The sequence below is a fragment of the Myxine glutinosa genome, chromosome 4, assembly GCF_964187855.1.
Source record: "Myxine glutinosa chromosome 4, kmMyxGlut1.1, whole genome shotgun sequence".
Taxonomy (NCBI): domain Eukaryota; kingdom Metazoa; phylum Chordata; class Myxini; order Myxiniformes; family Myxinidae; genus Myxine; species Myxine glutinosa.
The window spans coordinates 203,765,455-203,781,020 of NC_136264.1; the positions used below are offsets into that span (position 1 = coordinate 203,765,455).

The 15,566-nt window shown below is 38.7% G+C and overlaps 1 protein-coding gene across 1 annotated transcript in view; it reads left to right on the forward strand.

Annotated features, from left to right (window-relative positions):
* DNAH12 (dynein axonemal heavy chain 12) overlaps positions 1 to 15,566 on the forward strand; it is a 460,368-nt gene that overhangs the window by 356,075 nt on the left and 88,727 nt on the right. The window contains exons 44-46 of the mRNA XM_068114298.2: positions 10,745 to 10,921; positions 11,032 to 11,163; positions 15,334 to 15,423. Coding sequence (XP_067970399.2) covers positions 10,745 to 10,921; positions 11,032 to 11,163; positions 15,334 to 15,423 — 399 coding nt within the window. The remainder of the gene's footprint in view (positions 1 to 10,744; positions 10,922 to 11,031; positions 11,164 to 15,333; positions 15,424 to 15,566) is intronic.

The window sequence follows — 15,566 nt, forward strand, 5'->3', positions numbered from 1 at the left end:
TATTGTTTGCTTTTGGAGGAAACAGAATTACAGATTAATACAGATAATGGTGTTATGATTAATATCACATAGGTTTTTTCTCATAAATAAATGGTAGGGGTATATGTTAATCAAATTAATCTTAATAAATTAACATCTTGTATTCAAAATCAAAAGCCTTGTATTATTAATGTTAATACAATTCAAAGAAAAGGAGCTGTAAGAATTGATGTTTTACTCACACACACACAAGTAAAAACGCTAAATGATACTGGTTCACTTAAAATTAAAATGACAAAACCTATGTTAAAGAAATATTCAATAGACGAGTCAAGAGGAGGATTTCTCCCATTTCTAATTCCTTTATTTGCTGGTTTAAGTGCGGCGGGAGCATTGACTGGTGGTATTTCAGCAGCGGTAAAAACTGCTAACGAAAGGAAGGCACAACTAAAAGCTCAAAAAGAATTGGAAAGACATAACAAGGAGTTGGAGAAACAAATTAGTGGAAGTGGTGTAATTGTAGATTTTGCTCAAAAACTTGAAAGTCTACCTGATAAAGCTAGATTGTTGGTTGGAGATATGCTTTCCTCTATCGCTCAAGCGGATGTTAAACTAACTAAACGGGGTAATGGATTGTATCTTTCTCATAAATAAATGAATAAATGGTTTAAACAATTTGGAAAGAATACAACGTCAAAAATAGAACTAGCTAAGTATTGTAAAAAACTAAAAATTGATAACGTGGTAATCTGTATGAGAGATGAATTAACAAAGTTGTCCAAGAATACAAAAAATATTATTATGAATTTAGACACACAGAATGGTTCTCATTGGGTTTGTATTCATAATAGTCAGGATAAATATTATTTTGATAGTTATGGTATGCCACCGCCTGTTGAAGTAAGAGAATTCTTACAGAATTGTGTTTATCAAACATTTCAAGTTCAAGAAATTAATTCTAAATGTTGTGGTCAATTATGTTTATATGTATTATTTCAACTCAACAATAATGAAAATTTTTATGATATCATTTTTAATCTAATATAAATGACTTATGTTGGAAAAGATGGTTCTATCTTTGGAGAATCCTCTCAGGATATTGATTTATCAAATTATTATACAAAGGCACAGGCTGAATGACAAAAATATAGTATAAGTAAAAATATTAATATGAAGAATACTTATAAATTAATCAATTATCCAAACCCTACAGATGCGAATGACTTAATTAGATACAGTGATTTATCACAATATATATTTTTAAAGAAAACAGCACGTTTTGTTAAACAAGTAAAATTTACAACCACAACACCTGGTTATACTGACCATACACCTTTCCTCATTGAATTTAACTACCTGCTTACAATTGAATTTTATAAAGAAGGACATATAGTTAATATGCAAATTAATAAATGGGGGTATGATATGCCTGATTTAGGGTGTAATTGGTCTTTTTCAATAAACATAGAAGACCTACATGATTTTAATCAGTCTCGTAAAGAAGAATATTATCCGCTTGGTGAGGATAAGGATTTATGTGGAAGTACAATTAATAAACAAGAAATACATGGTTTTAAGAAAAGAAAAATATATGATAGTATAGCGATGGTTAGCATGACAAAGAAGGAAGGTAATGAGATAAGGATAGAAAGCCAAGGAATACAAACCAATTTGGTAGTGGGAAGATGGGGTGGTATTACCTGTCATAATATTAATCTCACATATTTCTGATACATAAATGGCAGGAAGAAGACTACAAGAGAATTATAATTTTTGTATTCAGGGATACCTACAAGAAAAGGGCACTCGGTATTACATACCTTATGATTTGGAGCATATACATGGAAATTTTGTCATTAAAAACTGGCCTTATACTGATATTGCTAAACCCACAAATAGAGACTTGTTAAAAATATTAAATAAAAATGAACTTCTCAAAGTTATGAAATATAAAACTCTTTTAGAAATCATCAACAAATCTTATTGGTATCCTATTATGACAAAAATAATTATAGATACAAGAATATCTCAAAATTCAGATGAGTATATGGATAATATTCTTTGGGGCTCAAACTCAAGGGTAGCAAGGGATGAGGAAGGAGTTGAAGAAGAGAAGGAGGAAAGAGAGAAAAAGGAGAAGGAGGAAAGGGAGAAAAAGGAGAAGGATGAAAGGGAGAAAAAGTAGAAGGAGGAAAGGGAGAAAAAGGAGAAGGAGGAAAGAGAGAAAAAGGAGAGGGAGGAAAGGGAGAAAAGAGAGAAGGAGGAAAAAGAGAAAAAGGAGAAGGAGGAGAGGGAGAAAAAGGAGAAGGAGGAGAGGGAGAAAAAGGAGAAGGTGGAGAGGGAGGAAAGGGAGCAAAGAGAGAGGGAGGAAAAATATAAAAAGATGGAAATCAGTGAGATTCGTAAAAGATTGAGTGTATTACAGCAAATAAATAAATCCCAACTCCCCAAAGAGGAAAATAAAGAATTAACAACTCTTACTAAGATAATGATTTTAAAAATGGTTGAGATGAGTTCAGCAAGGAGATTTACATGAAGAAGACAAAGGTCATATAGTTGATGATGTTGGTGTTATTGACTTTAGTTAGTTTTTATTTGTAAATAAATGGAGGAGAGAGTGAAGGCATTCCTTAGGATTCTTTATGTTTTAAAAATTAAGATAGAAATGTATATGTTGAAAACCAAAAAGGTTTTGATACTCTGTTGGAATTTTTCTGATAAATAAATATGAGTTATTGTCTCAAATGTAAAAAGAAAACCAAATCTAAAAATATCTCTTATGTTAAAGCTAAAAATAATAGAGTTTATCAAAAAGGAATATGTGAAGTGTGTGGCTCTAAAAAGTGCCAATTCATCTCTCCTAAAAGTGGAGGAGACATACAAAAGTTTCTGTCAGGAAGTAAATTTACAGCAACTGGAATTCCTGGGGAACTACATCTACCTGGATATTCTTTCTGTGGTCCTGGAACAAACCTGGATAAAAGATTAGATGAGGCTGACAATCCTAAACCTTGGTCCAAGCCGATAAATAGGGTTGATGAAGTGTGTATGAAGCATGATATTGCTTATGGGAATACCACTACATTGGATGAAAAACATGAATCAGACAGAGAAATGTTGTATCATTTGTCCTTGATACGAAATCCTACATTGAGAGAGAAAGTTGATAGGTTTATTGTGAAAAAAATGATAAGTGCTAAATTGAAACTTGGTCTTGGTTATTTCCCAAAAAACTATTAAACTCCAATGATGTTATCAAGACTGAGGAGCTTTTGGCTAATGAATTACATAAACCTATAATCACAAAGTTTAAAAGAAGGAAAGTTTATTCTAAATACACCGACCACATATGGTCCGCTGATTTAATCGAACTAAATAATGATAAGGGATACAGGTATGCTTTAACCGTTATTGATTTGAGGAGTAGATTTGCCTGGGTTGTTCCTTTGAAAAACAAGAGAGGTAATACTTTAATGTTAGCCTTTAAGCTAATATTTGATAGGAATAAAAGGAAACGAAAGAAGTTATGGACTGATGAGGGAACAGAGTTCTATAACAAAATATTTATGAAATTTCTTAAGGGGGAGGGTATTAAATTATACAGCACCTTTAATGAAGGAAAAGCAGTTGTTATTGAGCGTTTTAATCGTACTTTGAAAGAGAGACTATATAAAAAATTCACACAACTCGGTTCTCAAAAATGGGTGTATTTAATTCAGGATATTGTAGATAATTACAATAATACAGTTCATTCATCAACAAAATCAAAACCATCGGAAACATTTACAAAATTAGAATATGAAAAGGAGATTAATTTGAGAAAGCCCAAGTTTAAAGTTGGTGATATTGTAAGAATATACAAATGGAAAAGTCATTTTGAGAAAGGTTATACACAAAAATGGACTCGTGAATTATTTAAAATCATTGATGTAATGGATACAGTCCCTTGGACCTACAAATTATATGATTTAAATGGAGAAGAAATCTTGGGTTCATTTTACTCGCAAGAATTACAAAAAACACAAGTAAGCAGATAATACCCTTGAAAATAATAAATAAATAAATAAAATGTAATGGGGATACGTTTTTAAATCTGTGAACCCCAAACACAGAATCCCACAACTTTTTAGTTGTGGCTTAACTTTTGTGTGTGTACAATGGGGATACGTTTTTAAATCTGTGAACCCCAAACACAGAATCCCACAACTTTTTAGTTGGGGCTTAACTTTTGTGTGTGTATAATGGGGATACGTTTTTAAATCTGTGAACCCCAAACACAGAATCCCACAACTTTTCAGTCGGGGCTTAACTTTTGTGTGTGTACAATGGGGATACGTTTTTAAATCTGTGAACCCCAAACACAGAATCCCTCAACTTTTCAGTTGGGGCTTAACTTTTGTGTGTACAATGGGGATACGTTCTTGAGATCTGTGAACCCCAAACACAGAATCCCTCAACTTTTCAGTTGGGGCTTAACTTTTGTGTGTGTGTGTATGTGTGAGTGAGTCATAATAATATACAAACCCTAACCCAACCCCATCCCGAACCCAACCCCATCCCTAACCCAACCCCATCCCTAACCCAACCCCATCCCTAACCCAACCCCATCCCTAACCCAACCCCATCCCTAACCCAACCCCATCCCCAACCCAACCCCATCCCTAACCCAACCCCATCCCCAACCCCATCCCTAACCCTCACATTCAAAATCCCACCCTAACCCAACCCCATCCCTAACCCAACCCCAACCCTAACCCTCACATTCAAAATCCCACCCTAACCCAACCCCATCCCTAACCCAACCCCATCCCTAACCCAACCCTATCCCTAACCCAACCCCATCCCCAACCCAACCCCATCCCGAACCCAACCCCATCCCCAACCCCATCCCTAACCCAACCCCAACCCTCACATTCAAAATCCCACCCTAACCCAACCCCATCCCTAACCCAACCCCATCCCTAACCCTCACATTCAAAATCCCACCCTAACCCTAACATAATCTTTTTTTTCCTTCTTTTTTAAATACGTATTTCATTTTTTTTTTTTTCCTCTTTCCTCCAATTCTGTCTTTCAAGGCTTTCAAGTTTGAAGAAGTAGAAATGGGAAGAAAGAATTTTCCAGCATTTTCTTCCTCGAACTTTCTTGATATTGCTTAAATCAAGCGTCATTAAACAAAGAACATTGTTCATTGCTTTAGAATGCAAAGAGTCTCCAAGATGGACCCCACAGGTAGAGTCTACAAAATAAAACCAACTTTCCAAGTTCCCAAGGTATAACCACATTCCTGTTGAGCCTCCAAGATAGGTATCACATTCCAAGTCATCAAAACAAAACCCCCATTCCGAGTCTGCAAAAATATAACCATCTTTCCAAGTCTCCAAGGTAGAACCACAATTTTCAGAAATATTGGGGGTTTCCGTGATAAGTCTCACATAGTATAACTGCGGACCATCAGGGAAAACTTCCCTTTCTCAATTTTTTAGAGTTTCTATGATGTGTCTCACATAGTATAACTGCGGACCATCAGGGAGAACTCTCCTTGCCCAATTTTTTAGGGTTTCTGTGATGTGTCTCACATAGTATAACTGCGGACCATCAGGGAGAATTACCGTTTCCCAATTTTTTAGGGTTTCTATGATGTGTCTCACATAGTATAACTGCAGACCATCAGGGAGAATTCCCGTTTCATAATTTTTTAGGGTTTCTATGATGTGTCTCACATAGTATAACTGCGGACCATCAGGGAGAATTCCCGTTTCATAATTTTTTAGGGTTTCTATGATGTGTCTCACATAGTATAACTGCAGACCATCAGGGAGAACTCCCCTTTCCCAATTTTCAGAAATTTGTGGGTCTCCAATGTATGAGTTGTATTCTGGCTCATCAAGGTAGAACTTGTTCAGTGGGTTTTGTTTTGATAACTCACAACAAGTATCATCATGGTAAAACTCTTTTTCAGGATTTTGTGGATCTCCAAGGTATAACTCTTTGGCTGGGTCATCAAGGTAAAACTCGTTCTGGGGGTCTTGGTTGTTCAAAATGTCTTTAAACAAAAAAATAACTTCATCCCAAGTTGTGTTAAAAGCAGAATTTTCATTTCGTATCTCAGATACAATTTCCTGTGAAAGAAAATAACAATGTATTAATTTAATACAATATTTTGTATTAAATATATTATATCTCTATGAATATGAAAATATATTATAAATCAAGCTCTATGAATATTAAAATTAACTTTGTTAACTCTTACACGAGTCTCATCTAAAAAAAAAAAAAAATTAAAATAAATAATTAAATAAATAATTAATTAAATAAATTAATAAATAAATAAATAAACAAACTTACCTCCATTGATAAGAGGTTCGAGTCCAGTTCATCAATCTGAAGGTTGAGTTCTACACAGGTAGTAGGACTCCAAGGAATAGCAAGGTTATCCCATTCCATTTCGGCATAGTAGTCCATTCTCAAGTGAAGCAGAAAGCGTGTTTGAAAAAGCCTGTGTGGTCGGTGCCTTTTATAAGAAGGGCTGGGTGTGTGTCATTTCCTGTGGAAATTCCCTGGGCAAACCTGGGCGTGTCTTAACTGGAAATGATGTGATGGAAATTCCCTGAAAATGATGTAATGTATTACCTGGAAATGATACAATGCTGAAGAGTTTATAAAGTGGGTGGGGCTTAGCAGAAGTGGGCGGGGCTTAGCAGAAGTGGGCGGGGCTTAGCAGAAGTGGGCGGGCATAGTAAAAAGTGGGTGTGGCTTAACAAAAAGTGGGCGGGGCTTACCAAAAAGTGGACGGAGCTTAACAAAAAGTGGGCAGAGCCTACCAAAAAGTGTGTGGCACTGGAGGAGCTCAGACAAGGACATTGAGGGAGGTTTATCATTTTATTTTATCTCAGTTAAAATATCTTGATAAAGAACCAAACTCAAACATATACTTTGTTAATATATTAGATGGTGAAGAGAGTGGCAAGATAATTAAATTATTTCCCACGCATAAACAAATATTTGTAGGATCGATGTTTGAGTGGTCTACTCGGGATCATTGATAGTAAGAGTACCATAAGACCAAGGGGGAATCATTGTTTGAGTGGTATGAACAACATTAAGGATAGGTGTCAAAAGGCTAAAAGGTTCGTAAAGAGGTGAGAGGAAAATTAACATGTAAGTGAATGGGTCGATGTTTGAGTGGGTCAAAGATAATCTGCCAGATGATATGTAGAAGAAGGATTATAGGTCTATAAGGGAAAACAAATATTTGTAGTGTTTGAGTGGTCTAATGAACAACATTAAGGATAGGTACTATAGACAAAAGGTTCATAAAGATTAGGGTGGGAGAAATAGAGGTGTTAATGGGCAATGAGGTTAAGAGGAAAATTAACATGTAAGTCAATGGGAAAATGAGAGTGTCCCAGAAGCAACATATATACACTACTCCCTTAGAATTACCCTTTAGAATCCTCTAGAATTACCCGTTAGATCCCTCTAGAAGTACCCTTTAGAAGCCTCTAGAAGTTCCCTTTATAACTCTCGAGAATTACTCTTTAGAATCCTCTGGAATTACCCTTCAGAATTACACTTTAGAATCCTCTAGAATTACCGTTTATAATCCTCTAGAATTCCCCTTTTGAAACCTCTAGAATTACACATTAGAATCCTCTAGAATTACCGTTTATAATCCTCGAGAATTACCCTTTAGAAACCTCCAGAATTACACTTTAGAACCGTTTAGAGTTAAACACGGTGGGTTAGAAAGGTTCCTCTTCTTAATTTTCGATGGATGGATGGAAGGAAGGACATAGCCAAATATTGCGGCTTCTATTGCGTCAAATGTTGCGGCTTCACTGAATAAAAACTGTAAAATTATAACTGTTTCCCGATTTTACATTATTTCCCAATGAAAACACTCCAAAGTTCTGAGACCAAGGTGTTGCTCAATATTATAAAGGAGACCTTTCTGTACGTTTCGAGCAATTCCCAAAAACGTTGAAATGTGACATGTTGCCGAAAACTTTAAATTGGCTCAAGTGTCACAAGTTCATAAAAAGTACATTTATACAAGTAAAAATTTGAGAATTTGTGCTTATATAAAATGTTGGAAGCATTTCGTGTTAAAAGTGGTTAAACAAGTTTTTTAGGAGAATTCGAGGGTGCTGAATTCAAAAATGCTGTTTAACCGGTTCAATTTTGGAGTCTTAACCTTCAAATTGTAAAAAAACAAAATGCCCGCCATTTTCAGCATATTTTTTGCCATAACTTGAATTTTAAGCAACATAGAAGGCTCAAAATAGTGGCAATACCCATGTTTGTGATACTGAGGATTCCAAATTTACTGTTACCTAAGTTGTAACTAGTTTGGTTTCGCCGCCATGTTGAATTCCAAGATGGCATTTGGCATCGGAGAGCATTCAACATTCTTTGCTTAATGCCGAAAAACTTGGACAGGTGCAGCTGGATGAGTTTGTTGATCAGTGCCTTCTTCAGCCTCCTGATGGCACATGTCATATCAATTTCAATGCCGCTTTACATAGGAACAAAGCACAGACTTTCTCGTCTCTGTATGCTGTAGACTGCAAAGAAAGCAAAGGCAAAGAAACGACCATCAAGGCAGATAGAAACATTCTACAGCGACTTGTGACAGCTTCCAAAGCAGGGCGTGTGATAAACCTGGACCTGATTCTGCAGCATGAGCTTATGCCTGTGCCAATTTCACTTGCTGCCATGAATGGGAGTCTACATACAGGCAGTAGCGGTAAATCTCGACTGGCAAATGAGTTGATTCAATATGTCTCAACCCCAGAACAAGTGACATTAACTGGAAGTACTTGCTTAGTAATTGATGGTCAAGCACTGGTGATGGCTCTTGGAAAGCCCAGCAGAATAACCACATTTGGTGAATATGCAGATGCGTTTGTGAATTCAGTGTTTGCCATGGGGAAAACATTTGAGAGAGTTGACGTAACTTTCGACCGATACCAGCAGGATTCCATCAAGACTGGAACCAGAATGAAACGTACCCGGGCCTCTCGACCAATACATCGGGTAATAGAAAACCAAAACGTTCCTCTACCAGACAAATGGACCAACTTTCTCTCACTTGGAGAGAATAAGGCAAATCTAGCAGAGTTTCTTTCTCAGCAGCTCATGACAAATGCGGTGTCTATTGCACCCACAACACTTGTAGTGGCTGGAGGATTTGCACAGATCACAGACGTGAAATCTTCAGATCCAGAGATGGACACATCATCCCTACAGGCCAACCATGAGGAGGCGGACACACGACTTGTTCTTCATTGCGTCGACCCAAATGCTGAAACAGTGGTGGTTTTAGTGCGTGACACTGACGTGCTGGTCTTGTTAGCTGCTCATTTTGATATGATGCCATGCACTCAGCTGTGGATGAAGGCAGGAACTCTTAAGAAGCCAAAATACATTCCCATCCACAAACTCCACCAGAAACTGCCACCTTGCCAAGTGGAAACGTTGCTGCCATTCCATGCAATTACTGGTTGTGACAGTGTGTCACAGCTTGCTGGCCACGGCAAAAAGACAGCCTGGAAGGTGTTTCAAACACACAGCCAATTGCTGACAGATCTAGGCACAGAAGATATCACTGAAGAAGTAATCAACGATGCAGAAAAGTTCATATGCCGTCTTTACAATGTACCCAATGATGTGGACAGATGCGACAAGGCACGTGTAATACTCTTCTCTAAGGGTTGTCCACAGGAGACTCTGCCACCAACATCAGATGCAGTGAGACTACACATAAGGCGCGCACATTACCAGGCTTTTATTTGGAAGCGTGCAACCATCGCTACTCCAGTACTCCCCCAAGTAACAGACATGGGATGGACATACATCGATGGGAACTTGGTGCCAAAGTTGATGACGCTATCTCCAATTCCTAAGGCGTGTCGCGAGATAGTAACATGCGGATGTACCAAAGGATGTATAAATGGCCGTTGCAGCTGCAGAAAAGCTGGGCTAACATGCACAGGAGGATGTGCATGTGCATACAACAGACAACTAGAATGCAGAAACAGAACAGACTAAGATAGACAGGTAAACATTTGAGAATGCCAATATTGAGCTATACGGTATTTATAAAGTATAATTACTAAAAGGCAGCCATTTTGGAACTTTACCCCTTTTTTAAATGCACTTTAGAAATGATTTAATATCATTTTTTTTGTTCTAAAGAAATTAAAAGCGCATTTGACCAGTGAAAGTGATGTACATAAAAAAATACACCCCAGAAATTACCAAAAATATGGCGGCCATCTTGGAATTCAACATGGCGGCGAAATCAAACTAGTTACAACTTAGGTAACAGTAAATTTGGAATCCTCAGTATCACAAACATGGGTATTGCCACTATTTTGAGCCTTCTATGTTGCTTAAAATCCAAGTTAAGGCAAAAAATATGCTGAAAATGGCGGGCATTTTGTTTTTTACAATTTGAAGGTTAAGACTCCAAAATTGAACCGGTTAAACAGCATTTTTGAATTCAGCACCCTCGAATTCTCCTAAAAAACTTGTTTAATCACTTTTAACACAAAATGCCTACACTATTCGAAAATTCTCAAATTTTTACTTGTCTAATTGTATAAATTATCAAGTCCTGGAATTTTAAGAACTCATGACACGTTTTTTTGTACATTTGAGTTAACATTCTGCTCTTACTGCAGATGTAACGTGGATCGTCAAGGCTGACTCTTACCTTAGCCATTGTTTTTCTTCGTGTTGTACTTTGCGCTCGTTTCAGCTCATTGAGCAGGAGTCGGCTGAGGTGGAGGCCAAGAGTGTACAGGTCAAAGCTGAAGAATGGGTGGCTTCGGAGCAAGCTGCCGTGGCCCATGCGCTCAAGGTGGAATGCGAAAGTGAACTTTCTGAAGCCATTCCTGCACTGGAGGCTGCTGAGGCAGCTTTGAACACACTCAAGGTCTCCTTTATCCCCAACATCCAGTGTTGTAGCAGGAAAGCGGTAGTTTGCGCTTTAGTGTGGGTGGTTTTGCTTCACCATTTTGATTGAACTCCCCATGTCGTCGCCAGCCCGCTGACATCACCATCATTAAGTCCATGAAGAGTCCTCCGGCTGGTGTGAAGCTTGTAATGGCAGCAGTTTGTGTGATGATGGACATCAAAGCGGAAAAGATCAACGACCCAAATAATCCAAGGAAAAAGGTCATGAATAAATATTGAGTTCTGAAAGGCATGTGGGAGGTGTGTGTGTGTGTGTGTGTGTGTGTGTGTGTGTGTGTGTGTGTGTGTGTGTGTGTGTGTGTGTGTGTGTGTGTGTGCGAGTGAGATTGTGTGTTTAAAGAGTAAGAGATGTTACATGGTCGCGTCTTCCGTGTTCACCGCCAATAACCTGGTCCACCCACCTCTATTTATTTTATCTCTATGTGTGCACCCCATCCTTCAGTTGGGACATTAAATCAGATGACCTCTCTCCTAGCATTTTTTGTGGGATGTTAAATGCCTTCAGTTGAGACCTTTAAATAAAAGGAGGCGATTTTGTGCCAGTTCCCCTTCCAAACCTACAATTCCTTCCCAGGCAAATCCACTCCACCTTGTGCGAGAAACAGTACATGCTTCTGAGAGGCAAGCTGTAGCAGCATCCCTGCCTGTGGGGGAAAAGTCCGTGTTCAGGTATCTGGAGCATGTCTTTCAATGCAGGAATGTTATAAGCCTTGATTCTCTGCTTCCAGAAGGATTTGCTATCAAATACCCCAGTTAACTTTTCTAGTCAATGCCTGGAAAAGGTGCAATTCCTGGAATTCATAGAAGTGACTTTTCATGTCAACCTTTATTCAGACAGACCATATCCTCAAACTGACCTCCAAGGCTGGCTGACGCCTTCGTATTCTCGGTACAGCGAAGTCAATTCTGAGCACCGCAGAGCACTTCATAGTGTATATGGCCTTCAGCTGAAGCACGATATAATATAGCTCCCCAAAGAAGACCTGCTCATGACTTGCTTCACATACGGTCCCCCTGGAGATGATCAATTCCAGTGTCTCATTGTTATTGGCATCACCGTAGCATGTTGATAGACTCTTAATTTTCGACAACCTCACTTCTGGCTTTGACAACACATGCTCACTCTTCCATCTGTCCACCTGTTGCCTTCCAACCTCCTCCTGACCTTCCCCCCCTCCTCCTCCTGGTCACATATATTCTTTCAGAAACCCATAACTGGTTCCCCATCCCCAAGTCCAAGCTGTATGCTCAGCTTCATGCCTTCATCTCCATGAAAAACCCTTTCCGATGTTCTGGAAAACCCTCTCTTCCGAATGGAGGTTAAGCAGATTACTCCACATTGTGTCGTACAATAACTGATCCCACTAACAGATCTTTTGTCTTTCTCTGTAATTTATTCGATGCTGAGCTGACAAATGAAACACGTCTTTCAATCTTGGCAAATCTCACTACCTCACCCTGTCACTCTGGAAGTTTCATCAAATGAACCCACGTATCCATTTCCATGGTCAGCCACTGGACAAGGTTCAATCTCTTGAACTTCTACACTCCGCCATTAGCCATGACGTCACTTGGGGCTGACCATGTCGAAAAATTGGCCTCCAAAGCCAGCCAAAAATGGGGGCATCCTCCGTTATTCCAAGCATTCCTTTAAAAATCAGAACTACCCAGTCTCCAAGTTATTCATAGCCTAATGGGGTACTGTTCTCCCCTATTGCCTGGCACTCCAGCATCATAACTGTCTCTTCTGGATTCCGTGGAATCTCAAGCTCTCAACATTAATGGCATCTTCCATTATAAGGCCAAAGCAGAAATCCTGTTGCTGTCACACCCCACAGATTGGTGGCCTTTTTGTTTTGAACCACCGCTCCTTTGGTCTAGCACCCTCTGCTGTCTTTAGCCTTTGACCCTCCCAAGCTCCTCCAGGATTCATGCATTATTCCAGTGAACCCTTCATGGTTATACTCCCAAAATCCAGGCTTGCGACACACCTCAACTCTTTTTCTACTCTTTTTTCCCCTTTTATGGAACTGCCTGGTGTTGGATGTTGTTGGTGTAGCGGCTAGGAGTGCCAGCTTAGGATTAAAATACCTAGGATCCTGGGTTCGAATCCCGGTCGATCATTGAACTAACGCCAGGAGGGTTGACTCAGCCTGTCATATCCTTCCGAGGTTGGCTAATTGAGTACCAGTTCACTGGTAATTCCCTGTGTGTTGTAAAAAGGCGACAAACAGGGTTGGCGGCAGGAAGGGCATCCGGCCATAAAACATTGCTTCAAAAAGGGGACCAACAAAAACAACAACAACCACGGTGCCCGAAAAAGGCCAACCCCCGCTTTGCGGGGAAAAATGGCCTCTAAAGGTTTTTATTTTTATTTTTTATGGAACTGCCTTCTGGATACGATCCAATCCCACTTTTCTGTTAAGGCTTCAAGCAGGCAACACACCACCAACTCATGTCATGCCCCATCCCTACCCATGATCTTTTCTATGCATGAACTCTACCTAACACAACCCTCATACTTGCATGTTACCTCTTGGCTCTGCTCTTCTCCTGCTTGTTCATTCCCTTATACGTTACGTTATGACAAACTATGGCCCCACTGCCCCACTCTCGATCAGTACATTGCCTTTTTACACTCTGTAACCTCACTCGTCCATGAACCTCAATCTTTGTATACAAAACTATCTCTCATTGTGTCCTCTGTGGAACCATCTCCCTTTGTCTGTTTAATGTGTTTCAAGTTTAATGTATTTCATTGACTCATGTTTTCTCCCATAGCCACATCTGACCTTTTCCCCCTCGTTGACCCCACATCAACCTATTTATTACTTGCAAAATCGAAGATTTTTCAAGTATATTGGTCGGTTGCGTTTGTGGTTCTGTCTGTTTGTTTGTTTGTCACCGGCCTGCAGGTCACAATTCTAAACCGATCGCCACGAAACTTCACCAAGTTGTATAGGTCGTCCCAATTCAGAAGCCTATTGTTTTTGGGGTCAAAAGGTTAACATAGGCCAAAGGTCACCAACTTTGCCAGATTTCTAAAATCCTCAATTTTCATCCGATTGACTTGAAATTTGAAGAGGACTTGCATATCTGCTCACTGAATTCAACCACCAAGTATATTTGAGGTCAACATAGGCCAAAAGGTCAACATAGGCCAGATTTCTAAAATCCTCAATTTTCATCCGATTGACTTGAAATTTGAAGAGAACTTGCATATCTGGTCACTGAATTCAACCACCAAGTATATTTGAGGTCAACATAGGCCAAAAGGTCAACACTGGCCAAATTTCTAAAATCCTCAATTTTCATCCAATTGATTTGAAATTTGAAGATGACTTGCATATCTGGTCACTGAATTCAACCACATATTCTATTTTAGGTGAACATAGGCCAAAAGGTAAACATAGGCCGAATTTCTAAAATCTCCAATTTTCATTTGATTGACTTGAAATTCTAAGAGGATTTACATATATGGTCACTGAATTCAACCACCAATATATTTGAGGTCAACATAGGCCAAAAGGTCAACATAGGCCAAATTTCTAAAATCCTCAATTTTCATCCAATTGACTTGAAATTTGAAGAGATCTTGCATATCTGGTCACTGAATTCAACCACCAAGTATATTTGAGGTCAACATAGGCCAGATTTCTAAAATCCTCAATTTTCATCTGATTGACATTGAAATTTCAAGAGAACTTGCATATCTGGTCACTGAATTCAACCACCAAATATTTTTGAGTTCAACAAAGGCCAAAAGGTCAACATAGGCCAAGTTTTTAAAATCCTCAATTTTCATCCGATTGACTTGAAAATTGAAATGCATTTGCACATTGAGTCACTAAATAGGGAAACTAACTATTTTCGAGGTCAAAAGGTCAAAGGTCAACTCAAGGTCAACCTTCCAAAGTTATCATTTTTCATCTGAAAAATCGTCACTTTTCTTCCTGTTGACCCGAGTTTTGATCAAGATTGTCAATTTTAATCTTGATGAAATGGACAATTTGCTGTATCAATGGAATTCTTTTTCTTGGGGTTGGGGAGCGGATTTTGCAAGTATCGTGCTCTGCATGACGTCTTCTTGTTTAATTATTTTCAGTCTCTATTCCATTCCTGCCCTCAACTATTATCTTTGGATTGTTACTGTACCGTTTCCTCTACTTGTCCCCTTTTAACCTCCCGCTCGTTTTAAATGCTCTTGTTCTTGTGATTTAGCTTTCTCCACGATGTTGCACATTTTAAATTCTGTATAAAATAGCATTTATAGATTATTTGGAAATGATAATTATTTATTTCACAATAAATAAGACATTGTATAAGACATAGGAAGTATACAGGTTGTGATGATCTTGTGGTCTTTTGCAGGTGTGCGATTACTGGGGGCCGAGCAAACGCCTCCTTGGTGACATGACCTTCTTGAACATGTTGAAGGAATATAACAAAGATAATATTTCGGTACGTGCGAAACACACCTGAGTCAGGACATCACTATAATTTGGCATTTTCACTTCACAGGTAGACTGGGTTGACTAGGTGGGCTTAATGTTTTTATCAAAATGGATTCACTGACCTATGAATTGCTCTCCACACTCCTCATT